Source organism: Protobothrops mucrosquamatus, unplaced genomic scaffold (assembly GCF_001527695.2).
Source record: "Protobothrops mucrosquamatus isolate PMUCROS unplaced genomic scaffold, P.Mucros_1.0 scaffold140, whole genome shotgun sequence".
Taxonomy (NCBI): domain Eukaryota; kingdom Metazoa; phylum Chordata; class Lepidosauria; order Squamata; family Viperidae; genus Protobothrops; species Protobothrops mucrosquamatus.
Window position 1 is genome coordinate 1,051,753 of NW_015386506.1, and position 14,426 is coordinate 1,066,178.

At 40.2% G+C, this 14,426-nt stretch overlaps 1 protein-coding gene across 3 annotated transcripts in view; it reads right to left on the reverse strand.

Annotated features, from left to right (window-relative positions):
- CACNA1E (calcium voltage-gated channel subunit alpha1 E) overlaps window positions 1-14,426 on the reverse strand; it is a 291,680-nt gene that overhangs the window by 78,313 nt on the left and 198,941 nt on the right. For 2 of the 3 annotated variants that reach the window (XM_015813134.1, XM_015813132.1), the window contains exons 19-22: window positions 9,585-9,641; window positions 7,507-8,106; window positions 6,132-6,170; window positions 2,216-2,499 (exon numbers count right to left, since the gene is read on the reverse strand). In XM_015813134.1, coding sequence (XP_015668620.1) covers window positions 2,216-2,499; window positions 6,132-6,170; window positions 7,507-8,106; window positions 9,585-9,641 — 980 coding nt within the window. The remainder of the gene's footprint in view (window positions 1-2,215; window positions 2,500-6,131; window positions 6,171-7,506; window positions 8,107-9,584; window positions 9,642-14,426) is intronic. The other variant, XM_015813135.1, reaches the window with a different exon arrangement.

Consider the following 14,426-nt stretch of genomic DNA (forward strand, 5'->3'; position numbering starts at 1 on the left):
AGGAACACTTCCAGCCCAAGCAATCTGTCATGGCTTGGAGGCACACATTTGAACAGAGGGATCAGCGAGCTGGGGAATCAGCAAAAGAATACATTGCAGCTTTGAGAAGAGCAGCTAAACCGTGTGATTTCAAGGACTTAGAGGAAAGACTGCGTGATCGTTTTGTGTGCGGACTGAGGAACAGAGACTTACAGCAGAAACTGTTCGCCATGGAAGATGTCTCTTTCCAAGATGCTCTGCGAGAGGTTTCAGCAGAAGAATCTGCAAGTGGAGTGGTCAAGAATTTGCGGCCCACTCGAAGCGCTCCAGTGACTGCAACCATCCACAAGGAGGTGGACAAGCAGTACCAAGCAGCTGGGAGGAGGTCCAAAGATCGGCAGGACAAGGGCCCAGCTGAGCTTCGTTGCCTCGGATGCGGTGGTCGTCACAAGCGAGCGGAATGTCGGTTCCGTTCCGCTATTTGCCGAGCGTGCGGAAAGAAAGGCCACATCGCTGCTGTCTGCCTGGGTCGACAGAAGGAGTTTCTACAAAACAACATGATTCGCCATGCTACCGCGGCTCCTTCACACCCTTCTACGAAAGGTGGCGTCCATGTTGGGCGCAGCATTATTTTATCTAAGGGGGAGGGGTGTTGTGTCCCGTGCCTGCAGAAGCAGGTGCGGGAAGTTGCAAGAGTCCCGGGCATTTGCAAAAGATGCCCAGGACCAGACTGAGTGGCGCCGGCCTTGCGCGCATGCGCAAGGCAGGAAAGGACTGCCTTGTGATTGGTTGGAATTGCCCGGGGATCGGAGGGTATATATAGAGGCTTGCGCGCCTCTGGGCTTGTCGTTGTTCGTAGATTGGAAGCAGAGAATAAAGACTTGTTAGAAATGCTTCGTCTCAAGCGCCATTATTCTCCGGACTTAACAGGTTCCATGTGAGAAAAGGGATGAATGACTTCTTCATCAACTATGATGACCTGGGCAAATTCTCCAAAGTTCAAAATGTGATATAGGATGTGAAAAGAAGAAATAAACTCTCAGGTCTATGAGGTCTACACCCTCCATTTCTTACTAAGCTTCCTATAAACCTTCTTGCCAGCCTCTAAATAGCCTTCCTTTCTCTCAAATGTTCACCCTGGGATTGTATCAGATCAAGAGCTGTACTGGCATCTTTCTTTCTTTCTTTCTTTCTTTCTTTCTTTCTTTCTTTCTTTCTTTCTTTCTTTCTTTCTTTCTTTCTTTCTTTCTATCTATCTATCTTCCTTCCTTCCTTCCTTCCTTCCTTCCTTCCTTCCTTCCTTCCTTCCTTCCTTCCTTCCTTCCTTCCTTCCTTCCTTCCTTCCTTCCTTCCTTCCTTCCTTTGGAATATTTTGGAGGATATGAGAAAGGCAGTTTGTCTGAGAGATGCTCTAAATGCAACACTCACAAAGAGACTTAGCAAGCCTTTCTTTCCCTGAGATTTGCAGCCCCTTCCAAAGATAGCCCACATGTTGGGACAAGAAAAAAAAGAGCAAAGAAAGGAAGGCACCATCTCTTATCCCATCAACTGTTCATGTGATCATTATTGCAATTTAACAGGTAAGGAAAGGAAAATGACTCATGTATTTTGAGCCAAGCCAGAGAGGAATTTGGGAAGGGGTTGCATCTCATTTCAGATGTCCTTTTATAAGACATCCCCCTAGACTTAATAAATGAATCTGGTTCAGAGAATATCAGCTGATGACTATTTCAGCAATGTAGTACCAACACAAGTCCACCACAATAAAATCCTATAACTGTTTGAAAATTTCTTCAGTCAAACTGTCTGTTTGTGGAATAATATTCAGTCACTTCTTTATGAAAGCACCAACAAATCTATAAGAAACTTTGGCCCAATTCAACACAAAGGAGCAGAGGAATATTTTTAATTTATTTCTTGACCACATTTCCCCTCTACTACAATTCAGAGTCTTTTGGTATGTTGCACAGAGTATAAAACCAAATGAAACATCCATAGTTAATACAATTATGAAACAAACAACCCCACCCAAAGTACAAAGGATAAAAAGTACAAAGGATAAAAATAGAAATAAAGATGTCCTGATAAAATCAGCTTTAAAAGTTTCTGAAATCTTAACATGGAGGGGGATATCTTGATCTCAACCAAGAATGGCTGACAATGCTGCATGGCAATCTGTATCTCCCTTTAACAGATTGAGATTTGGTGTCAAATTAGAAAAGAGATGGATACTTACTCTGTACCACAGTGGAGTCTTGAACATCAATCATGATGGTAGTGCTCTCTGTCGCTTTATCCATGTTGGCAGTGATAGATGAAAGATCAGGCTCACTCCTGCTGATAGTCCTCTCTGTCTCCATTGATAGGTCACCCAAAAGCGCTTGCTCACTTATCTCTAGGCTGCTGCCATCTTGCTTCACTGGACTGGCCTCCTTGCTTTTGTCCAACATCTGGTGACCTTCTGAGGGACTTGGATCTTGGGTAGGCATGGGAAGTTCGGCATTATTTGCTGTTGCTTCACTGGTCCTGTGTGAAGAATTTAGAAAGAGAAGGCCATGGTAAGGGATAGAGATTATGGGCATGTGTTTGTGAGTCAAAGCAAAGGAAGGAGAAGAAGAGTAAAAATAATAGCTAGGATATCACAGTGTTTTAAATAACTTAGATATATCGGATACTTGTAGATGTGATCTTCCTAAGCACTGCAGCTTTTTTTGCTGTAAACTACAAGCAACTAAAGTCTATTTTCAGAAAAAACTTGCTTTTTTAGTGCATGTGTCTTATTAGGTTCTCTCTATGCAGCAATTATTAAATAACAGTATGTGGAAGAATTCTGCTCATCTATTTTGAAGCAGCCAGTGCTCTGTTCTTCCAGTTTTCTACCACCACCATTATCTTATTTTCCAGGTTTTAAAATTGCATACTATTTGCCTAGTATGGTTCAAAGCCTGGCCATGAGACTACTTTACATCCCTTCAACAATGTGAACCCTGTATAAATGAATAACAACACGTTTTGGCTTACATGTTTACTTGCACTAATCTATTATTCTATTATTATACACTATTCTATTATTATACACTTAAGAAGGCTAGAAGATTACACTTACTTATGAAGATAATGGCCTGTAAAATCCATTAATTTTCTGGGAAGATGCCTATTTCCAATGAAGTTAATTTCATACTAGTCAGTTTTACAGTGCAAAGATGGCCGCTTGATTTCCCTTGCTTACATGAGTAGTGTGCATTTTCCTTTATATCTGCATTCTGCTTTCAGGAAATGCCACATTCAGAGTAAGGCCAATTAACCTTTCCCTTTCTATTCACTGATTTTCTAGAAAGCCTGACATCCTTCAGGGTGTTTCGGGAAAAGAAGAGAAAGGAAACTCTATCCATGGAGGAGGAATGAGGTCCCCTGGTTGACTTAATTACTCTGCAAAAGGAAGGTGTCATTGGGCCTTTCTCAGAGTCATAGTACAGCCATGAATGGCAGCCTTTAGCAAAACCTCTCCAACCCTCTTTGACTTTTTTCATCTGGAAACATCTTCAACTGTGTCTCAGTTGTGCATTTCCCTCCCTTCTCCCCCAAAGCTTGGTGCTATAATTTCAATTCTGCTTTCCTTAAATTATTTTCTGTGTTAAGAATTATGGCTGGAAAACCGGCAGCAGCAAATGAGAGGATTCCAGATTAGAAACAGCATCAACTGGTCCACCTCCCTGTCAAATACTGCACATATTTGGCTCATCTAGAAATACCTCTGATTTCATGAGCAAAAATTCTGGCAAGGATGACCAGTTTGTATTTATATTGTACGTCAAAGGAGATTTTTGAAGGGAATATCATGTCAGCAAAAACAATATAGAACCCTCTAAAAACTCAGAAAATATACTGTAGCCTTAGCATAGTCCTGTTTATATTAATGAATTAATGAATGGGATTATATTAATGAATGGAACAAGACAAATAATGCCTTATTGAAAAGTGCCTTGTAGAATTGGAACAATCGGGATGACCTGGCTCACAACTCAGTCTTAACCACGGTACTATACCTGCTGCCAAAGTTAGTTATGACTTTAAAAACAGCCAGTGAAGAGAATTAAATTTAATCTTCCAAAGTAGATCAACATTTAAATAAATGTATTTAAATAAAATGGATTGGTTGATTATTTTGTGCCATTAAGTCAGTCAGTGCCTATATGGATAGATTTTCCCCATTGTGATGTGCCCCTAACTTGATCCTTTAGGTCAGGGCATTCACTGTCTTCTCCTGAAAGCTAGGTGTTTTCAAAATGTGTCCAAAGTAGGATAATTTGAGCCTCGTCATTTGTGCCTTGAGTGTGGCATTGAATTCTGTCATGATTCATTTGTTTGTTCTCTTAGCTATCCAGAACATTCTCAGGAGTTTCCTGAAATACCAGATTTTAAATGTGTCAATATTTTTTCTAACTTGCTTCTTCAAAATCCAACTTTCAGTTCCATAGAGTGTCATAGGGAACAATACTGCCTGCCCTTTGAATAGATACCTCACAGCATCGGAATATCTTTTGCAAAGCCTTTGTAGTTGCCCTTCTAAGTGTTGCTGGATTCTTTACTGTTGTTAGTGATCCTAAAAGATAGAAACGAACTACTATTTAAATGACTTGATTGTCCATTCTAAGGCTGATTGTTGTCATTAGGTTGGTCTTCTTTATATTTAATTTTAGTCCCATTTTTTTCACTGTATCCTTTGGCTTTTATTACTAGAACTTGCATATCCTTCGCATTTTCAGCTATCAGAATACTGTCATTTCCATATTTCAGGATATTGATATTTCTTCATCCAATTTTAAAATCAGCTTGCTTTTTTCTGGTCCAATTTGGAATACATTAAGCATATTGGTTGAATAAATATGGGGAGAGTATAACCCTGTCTCACTCCTTTGTCGACCTGGACACAAATATATTTTGCCATGTTCTGTCCATACTGTGATTTCCTGATCCACCTATAGGCATGGCATGTGGATAATGAATTGTTCTGGGATCCCCATTTTCCTAAGCACATTTCACAGCTTGACATGACTGACACAATCAAATGTTATTCTATAATCAATATAAGATATGCTGACTTCTTTTTAGCATTCTTTGGCTTCCTCAATCATCCAGCATGCATCAGCAATAAAGTTTTGTATTAAGTGACTTCCTAAATCCAGCTGGCATCTCCTTTTCCATTGTATGGCTCCAATATGCATTGAATGAGTCTACGTATTATTTTGCTAGCATGTGAAATTAAGGATATTGCACAACAGTTTCCACACTCTGTTAAGTCTCCTTTTCTCAATTGCAGATTGGGATTGAGTGCTTTTAATCTGTTAGCCACTTTATTATTCTCCAGATTTGCTGGCATAGCTTGGTTACAATCTTTATTGATTCTTCTGTTGCTTGCCTTATTTCTGTGGCTGTACCATCAGGACAGAAAATAAAACTAGTGTAATGAAAACTTCTTGCTAGCAAGAATAAGACCAATAATTCTATTTATTTTAAGTAGAACTGCCCAGAACTGGGCAGTAAAATTTGGATAACCACGGGATAGCAATAACATTTTTGTTTGCAATTTTGATCTGATAACCCTAATGTATTGTAAATGTACATATTGCAAAATAGCTAAACAACTTTTTTTCTTAGCTTAATCCTTCTGTTTGAGTATAACAAGTCCAAATTAATCTTATCCGAGATTCATGTACAGTATGTGGTAGCAGTTATAAATATGCAACAAAGCTACAAAGAGACCCTTTTTACTTCTGCATTCTTTTCTATCTTTTATCTTCTGTGATCTTTTAGAGAGCTCATCAAGAGTCTATAATTCAGAGAGTCCTCCAGTATTACTCAAAAAGAGGGGGAATAGCCAACAACCTAAGAAGGGGAAATGGACCCAAAGAAGCACATGCAGGAGATTCAAAAAGAAATAGTTTTTCTTTTTAATAATAAATGATGTTTGTTATTTTTGAAGCTGTCTGGCTAATTGACATAATTTATGTAATTTGTATAAACTGACAGCATCCATATAACTCTATAATTATGGCAGGTTTACACAAGTAACTTAAATGACATGAATCACATCAATTTGCATGTGATTCATGTCATTTAAGTGTTATTAACTGTATTCAACTGTAATGGACACCCCCTTCCCCCTATTATTCGACAAAACTGAGTTTTTACTGTACATCACTTTTATCTCATCCCTTCCATCTATGCTTGTAAGGATATTAAATTATTACTGCCACATGTAGCTTGTCTAGAGCAGTATCTATGGAGCTGAGATGGCAATATCTGCATTTGAATCTACTGTATATATCTGTATATGTATCTACACCTATATCTATACCCATATCTACCTATCCTATTTGATATACATCTTATTGGATATATACAGGTAGTCCTCAACTAACAATAGTTCATTTAGTGACTATTGAAAATTGCAACAACTCTGAAAAAAGTGATTTATGATCATTTTTCACATTTACGACTGTTGTTGCATCTCCATGATCATGTGATCAAAATTCAGATGCTTGGCAACTGACTCATATTTACAATGGTTGCAGTGTAACAGGTTCACGGGATCGCCTTTTGCAACCTTCTGACAAGCAAAGTCAACAGGGAAGCCAGATTCACTTAACAACCATAACTTAAATGAAGTGATTCATTTAACATCTGTGGCAAGAAAGGTCGTAAAATGGGGCAAAAATTCACTTAACAAGTGTCTCACTTAATAACAGAATTTTTGCACCCAATTGTGGTTGAGGACTACCTGTATCTTATTTTAAAAGAACGTTTAAAAAATGGCAAAAAAGAATAGCAGAAGAAAATTATGTTTTCTGATATTTATTCAGCCAGTACACAAAACAAGCAGAGTATTCAAAAGAGGAAAGTCACACAGCTGAAGGAAGGACAAGAAGCAACGGATGGAAACTAACCAAAGAGAGAAGCAACCTAGAACTAAAGAGACATTTCCTGACAGTTAGAACAATTAATCAGTGTAACAACCTGCCTCCAGAAACTATGAATGCTCCAACACTGGAGGTTTTTAAGAAGAGATTGGACAACAATTTGTCTGAAATGGTACAGCGTTTCCTGCCTGAAAAGGGGGTTGGAGTAGAAGACCTCCAAGGTCTCTTCCAACTCTGTTATTCTATTAATTCTGTCTGTTAGGGTAAAAATATTCTACAAAGGAAATATCCCATTCTCCTGGGCTCTAGCTTCATTTCTTTTCGGTTTCTATAATGGACTTCACTTTGGCTTCACTTAATTGTCAGCCACTTCTTACTGTTTGTATAATCCAATAATTCCTAGATGATCTGAACGTATAAAAATGCTGTTAGCCATCATTCCAATAATAGTCAATATAGATTATTACAATTTGCTGCATTTTACTAAATGTTTATAAACATTTAGCAATCACCTATTTTAATGGTTCGCAAAAATAAGAATGGATAGGCAGATAGGCCATTTATTTCCTTGGGGAAGCACCATCAAGAACAGAATCAGATTGCCTACCTTTTCAGTTCCATGTCAGCCACTGGTTCCTTTTCAGCAACGGCTTCTTTTTCTTCTCCATTTTCCTTACGATCCCCATTTTGTTCTCCTTTTGCTGGCATGACTCCTTCTGGGCCGTTCTCTTGGCTAACTGTTCTATTCTCTTTCGGTTCAGTCCTCACCCTGCGGTGTCGGCTACGCCTCTGACTCTGCCGGAGCCGAGCCCTTTCATCAAAGCTTACGCTCCCTTTGCTTTCCTGGTCATTGATATCACAATTCCCATGAAATGATTTGTGATGCCACGTTTCCCATTCCCTCTTGGCCTGAGGAGATGGGCTTCTCTGGTCATCCCGGTTGCTGGGGCAGGGTTTGGACCCTGGGAGTTTTTGCTCCAGACCTTCTCTGTTTGTCTCCTCTGGCCTACTCCCTTGATCACCCTCAATCTTTTCCGGACCAGAGCTTTCCGGTAAATTTCTTTTGCGAAAAATACTGGCATGTGGATTGAGCAGAGGAGGATCATCTTTGTTGATGCCCTCTTGACTGGACATCTGCATATGTCGGCGGAGCTGGCTAGTCCGCTGTTCCCACACAGACATGTGATGTCTCCTTCTCCTCTCCCTCCTGGGAAAGGAAAACAAATGGGTTCAATTCATCTGTGCCCTGTCAGAAACACAAGAACACATACCAGTACATACAGCATGCAACTAGGACCATACAAAAATCACATATTGGGGCTTGATTCTCTGTTTCCCTGAATTTCATGAATGCCCAGCAAAATCACAGCATCCCCAGGATAATAAGAGAATCAAGTCCACTTGCACAATGTCGACAAATCATTAGAAGGCATTTCATTCCACATTCACTGGGCATATAGCAATAAGCCTGAGCAACAGGACAATGAGGCCAAAGACAGCACATTCACAACACTGTCTTTGTGAAAGAACCCACCAGATCACTTAAACATATGGCATCAGTCTGCACGTACTGCAGTTTTAATAAACTTACAGTACAGTAAAAGAAGTAAGTGTTCATCAACAAGCAGGGGTATGGTAAAGGTGACTTAAAGTATTGCATGCAAGCACAAGGGCTACTCAAAACTGGCCCATTTAGTAAGCAAATGGGACATTTCCTTTACTACTCTGAAAGGGTGGCGAGTCGCCAACAGCCTAAGGAGGGAAGATGGACCCAAAGAAGTACATGCAGGGGCTCAGGAAGAAATAGCAGTAGGGGAGACATGCGGTACCAAGTCCCATTCAGCTCAGTGCCAGGGTGAAGCAAATGCATCCAGGCTGATCCAGGGCCCCACCAACCCCATATTTACAGCCTGGCAGTGCTTAGGTTGTCCTCTCAATTCTTGGATTCATTCTGTCACCTGAGGCTGCAGCCCATAACCCACTGTTTTGAAAGTAAGTCCTCTTGGCACAAAGGGTGATTTACTGAATGAACCTATACAGGGTTGGATAACTAAGAAAGCTGCTCTTATCAGTTGCTAGGGAAATTGTCTGTTAACATGCAACATCTCTACTTTTGTATCTCATTTAATCTAACAGCTTTAAGGAGCAACTGCAAGTTGTAGATGCTGCTGTGGAAGTGTTTGTCTGTGGCACTGAATGTTCCGAGGGGTTTTTGGTGATCTTATAAAATTGTATACCATAACTTTATGAACAGACATATGGATACAGGAATAAAAAGACACATGTCTAACATATTGGTAAGCAAACACACAACACACCAACCTACATACTGTCGCACATGAACAATTTGAATACACACTCAATTTACTGGACTGTTTATACACACACAACAGTGTAGTTGCTACAATACAGCTTAAGTTGGTTCACAGACCTGTTTCATACATAGAAGCATACTCTGCAAACATACATAAAACATACTCTCATACTGGTATAATACATACAGATTATAGACCCACGCTGAATTTATAGCTATTCAGACTATACGCACATAAACACTACTAGATTGAAACATCCATCCATATTTACAACATAAACATGAAACAACACATACTTGAACTCAATACCAGGAGTCCATCACATACACACATGTAACCTCTCACAACAAGCAATCACATGCACACATACAGATTACTGGTACGTGGTTCCCACATCGACATGTGGTGTCTCCTCCTTCTGTCTCTTCTGGGGAAGGAAAATGAATGCATTCAGTCCACTGCAATGTCACTAATGGTCCCAGCACTCAGAATCCCACATAATGCACAAGCAGAAAACCAAAGAAATCTTAACACTTGTGCATAAAGTCACTTCTGGTGAAATGGGTGGCTATATAAATTTGTTAAACAAATAAACACTGATCAATCCTAATCCATTACTTTCATAATGAACATTAAATACAAGCCTATGTCTATGAGCTTGGAATACGTATTTTTCACAGCTAAGAATGATACTTGTATACAAAAGATGAAATACATAGATATTTATTCTGCACTAGACTGAAAGAGTATTGAATATGCAGCAAAAGATCAACACTTCATGGGAAGCTAGTGTGTGTGTTTTCCCCCTCCTGAAGCAGGTTGTGTTGATTTTAGTCTGTGGTGTCTTGTTCTATTTTATGTTTTTAATTCTTAATTATATTTTGTAAGCCGCCCAGAGTCCATCCGAGTGGATGACTATATTAAATCTAATAAATAATAATAACAAAATGCCAACATTTGGTGCTGAGATAGTAATAGTACAAAGGTTTTTGCCTCAAACTGCAGAGATCTGAGGTCAGTTTCTGGCATTGCATTTAAGACTGTCAGTATATCAGGAAGAGATACATAATGAAAGTAATGATGCCCTTAAGTCAAGTTTACCTCCTGGTGAGTTTTCTTGGCAATAAAATAAAAATGATGTCATTGCTTTTTCTGAGTTGTTTGATCAACCTCCATTATAGCCAACAACTAACTAGGCTCATTGAAGCCTTTTTGTTATAAAATAATTATTTAAATATTTCATCAGATTCACCTATCAAATGGTAAGTCATATCTGTATCTTAGACATACAGAGAATGCTCTTTTTGATACTTTGCCAACACTTTATAAAAGCATCTTCAATCAATGTCACTGTACTGTTTTGCATCTTTTATCTATTTCCACTTGTTGCTACTTCCTAATATAAGCTCCTTTAGAAGAAATAACTGTCTATTTCATCTTGAAAATAAGCAACCGATTCTAGGCAATGGGTAAATTCACTAGAATCTTACAGTATTGAGCGATTTTCTTCATTTAAAAAAAAAAGTAGTAAAAAAGATAGATTGCACTATTTTTGAGCTTCCTCTGAAACGTAGTTACAGAGGAGCATTAGGGCACATTGTGAATATTGAATCTTCAGCAGAATTTTCAACTGTGTGCACAATCAAATGTAGGAGTTGCCTAACAGAAAAGCTGAAATTAAAAATAAATAAATATATATATATTTAGGCCCATTTTCTACATCATGAAAGTTACAAGAGCAGTACAACATAAATGGGGGAAAAATCAGTACAACCTCTGAATCAACATACTTTTTTCTAGTCTATGTTATGCCTCCCCCATGTCTTTTATATTCTTAAAATATTGCAGACGCATGAAAAATGGAAGGCAGGGGCAGAAATCATAATAATTTTATGAATTAAAAATAACTCTTAAACATGCAAATAAAAATCCAGGGAGATTCATCTGCTTATTAATGAACTGTAGATATACTGTATTTGTGTTTGCTTTGGGATAAGACTTTAAATAAAGTGGAACATAATTTTGTATACAATTTTCTGTATTTGTACTATCTGTAAAATTATTAGTAATTGATTTAAACTAATATAAATAATTAAAGCAACAAAAAGAATGTCAATCAGGTATTAATCAATGAATAACGTATTGATAAATTAATGCCAGTGCTCTATCACTAGCATGTGCTATCAGTAATTATATAATACTATGGCATTGTTTGGTACGAAAGACCAGATCCACATGTTAAGGTTCAATTAAATTGATTTATTGCTAAAAACCTATGCGTGGGAATCTTCTTGACTAAGGGTTAGCACCTGCTTAGATTTAGATAAGGGTCAACGGTTGGATTTTGTTCTTTTGTGGCTACTTATAAATTCTAGGTTTTTCATTCCACTCCTAGGTTCTGTCATTCCTTCTCCTAAAGTCATAAAGGTAACGTGTAGTTTTATGCCATGTCTTTCTGTGAATAAACATGCATGGAAAATGGAATGTGTAAAATCCACTCAAAGCAGGTGACAAGGTCAGAAAGGCTTATTCAAGATAGTTTCCATTGACATACTACGCAGAAAATAAGGATTGGTTCAAAGGAGGCCCTCCCAGATATTTCACAAAAAATTGCTCCAGAAGAAAAGAGTTCTCATGGGAATGGAATGAGACTGTGGTGGAAAAGGATCAGGAGTTATGAGAAAAAGGCCAAGGTAGGAAAGTCAAACTCTAATGGACTAGTTAAATCTTGTTGGAAAATATAAAAATATACAGGAATTGTAGCTTAATGGGGCAATTATACAGAGCTGTTTGGATGTCCTCAGGACAAATCTCTCAGCTGAAATCAATTTTTAACTTTGTATGCTGCTGAGAGTCACATAGATGAGATGGATGGCTATATAAATTAATTAATTAATTATGGATAGTCAATATATGTAGCTTAAGATATATGTATATGTACGTGCATATGCATGATGTATTTATACCTACCGTAGACCACAAATGTGAAGGATATGAGGAATATACAAATCTTAATTACCTCAATAACTATTAATTGTCTGCAACTTAAGCTATAACATTTATAAAATTAACTAATCCCTCATTTGCATATACCAATAGTTCTATTTGTGTCATATACAAACCACTCACACACACAGAACCAGTCTACGCAAACAATACATATTTTCCCCACTTTCTTTCAGCAGAAACGGAAGGAAGGAAGGAAGGAAGGAAGGAAGGAAGGAAGGAAGGAGAAGTATTGGGTGGAGAGGAAAGTAAAGAAGGAAAGGTTTGGTGCCTTCTTAGAGGGGTGTTTTTCTAAATTTTTAGGGGGTTCGGGGTCGGCCCGAGGGGAACCAGGGGAGTCCTCTCGGAAGCCAAGGCCGGTCCTGTCTGGGGGGCGTGGAGTGGTAAGGGAGGAGACTGGGGGGCTGGCGGAGGGTGGTGTGATAGGTACGGTCAGTGGGAGGGGCAGGTATGGCGGGAGCAGAGGACCATATCGGGTTTTGGGAGCACGCACACGCTACTTACAAGCTTGTGGGTGCTCCGATCCTCAGAGCTCTGCTCGTCCTCCANAGGTGATCCAAATTCAGGGCTCGGCAACCACATGCTGCCCTGCAGTGCAGGCCGTCCCCACTCTCAACAAGCAGACACAAAGCACAGCTACCCATCAGATCTTCATTAGGGCGCGCAGACCAGCCGAAGAAGGCTAGGATTCCAAATCTTGGTTTGGGCGCATTCAGGGTAGTATGGCCGTAGACGGTGTTCCAGCTGATTGCCGCTGCCTTTAAGCCACCTGCAGCGCCCCCTGTTCAAGCCCTGGCAGGGAATCCCAGCCACAGGCTCCTCGCACACCCCCAAGGCCCATCCTTCCCGATTTGCTTGCTCTTGCTGCAGCCGCTCAGCCCGTCTCCACCACACACACCGGCTCTGGGGCTGTGCCTCTTGGTCTCTTCCCACCACTCCATCCTTCTCCACTCATCCTAGCTTAGCAACGAAAATTTACAGCTGAATTGCGGGTATAAGTCACAGATTGGTTGGGTAGCACAAAACTTAGCTTTTTAGATCTACTCGATTCAGCAGCCATTAAACATCTGGGCGCGGTGCATTGGGGTCTATGGGTCAGAAATGCAGGGTTGCGTTCTGATCGCTTGGCTGATGTGGCACCCACGTTCTGAAAGTGGGAGGAAAAGGAAGGGGCAGCTGGTTCAGGTGAGTGGGAGGAAGAACAAGAAAGAGAAGAACGGTGCAGGCTGGGTTGGGGTGAGAGGCCGGGGTAAAAATCTACAGCACCTAGTCTTCCCAGTCAGTCTCCCATCCATGCTCTCTTCACCACTGTGCCAAAAAAAGCTGTGAACTTAACAACCATATTATTAATTTTACAGGTGAATGGCCTGACCCTTCTTACCTTCTGTGATCAGATTAGATTTGGCATTTTCAGGATAATGAGGTATGCTGTGTCAGTGAGGTACACACACACATACCATGGTTGTAAGTCATCTTTATTAAGGGTTTTGAGCCTCAATTGGTATTCTCCATCAATTCCCTGTGTCAGCACCAACTGAATCCCAATGAGTTCCACAGGCTACTCAAATGAAGTCTACACTTGTCCTCAAGGCAAAGGCAAGTCAAATTTACTAAATAAACATAAGTTCCTAATGCAAAGGTGACTTTCAAGAGAAAGACAAATCTAAATGTAAAGGCAGGGCATGGTAGGGCATGGCATGGCCGGCAGGGTAAAGTAAGGCAAGGCAAAAGGCAAGGTAAAAGACAAGGCAAGGCAAAAGACAAGGCAAGGCAAGGCAAGGCAAAAGGGGGGGTGGCGGTCATTATAAGGGAGAGTATATGTCCAAGGGAGACCACTGTGCCTCAGATAGACGGTGTTGAGTCCCTCCTTGTGAAATGGGGGCAAGGGGTGCAAGTGGGCCTGTTGATAATATACCTGGCCCCCTGCTATGTGTCAACGGCCCTGCCTGAGCTAGCTGACGTGATAGCCGCGGTGGCGGTGGAGACCCCCAGACTTATAGTCATGGAGGATCTCAACCTGCCATCGGTGGGCGAAACGTCGGCGGTGGCTCGGGAGTTCTTGGCCTCCATGACGACCATGGACTTGACCCAATTAGTTCATGCACCCACTCACATAGGAGGTCACACACTGGATCTGATTTTTGTCTCTGGCCAGTGGCAGAATGATCTGGAAATGGGGGAGATAGTCATAGAGCCCTTGTCATGG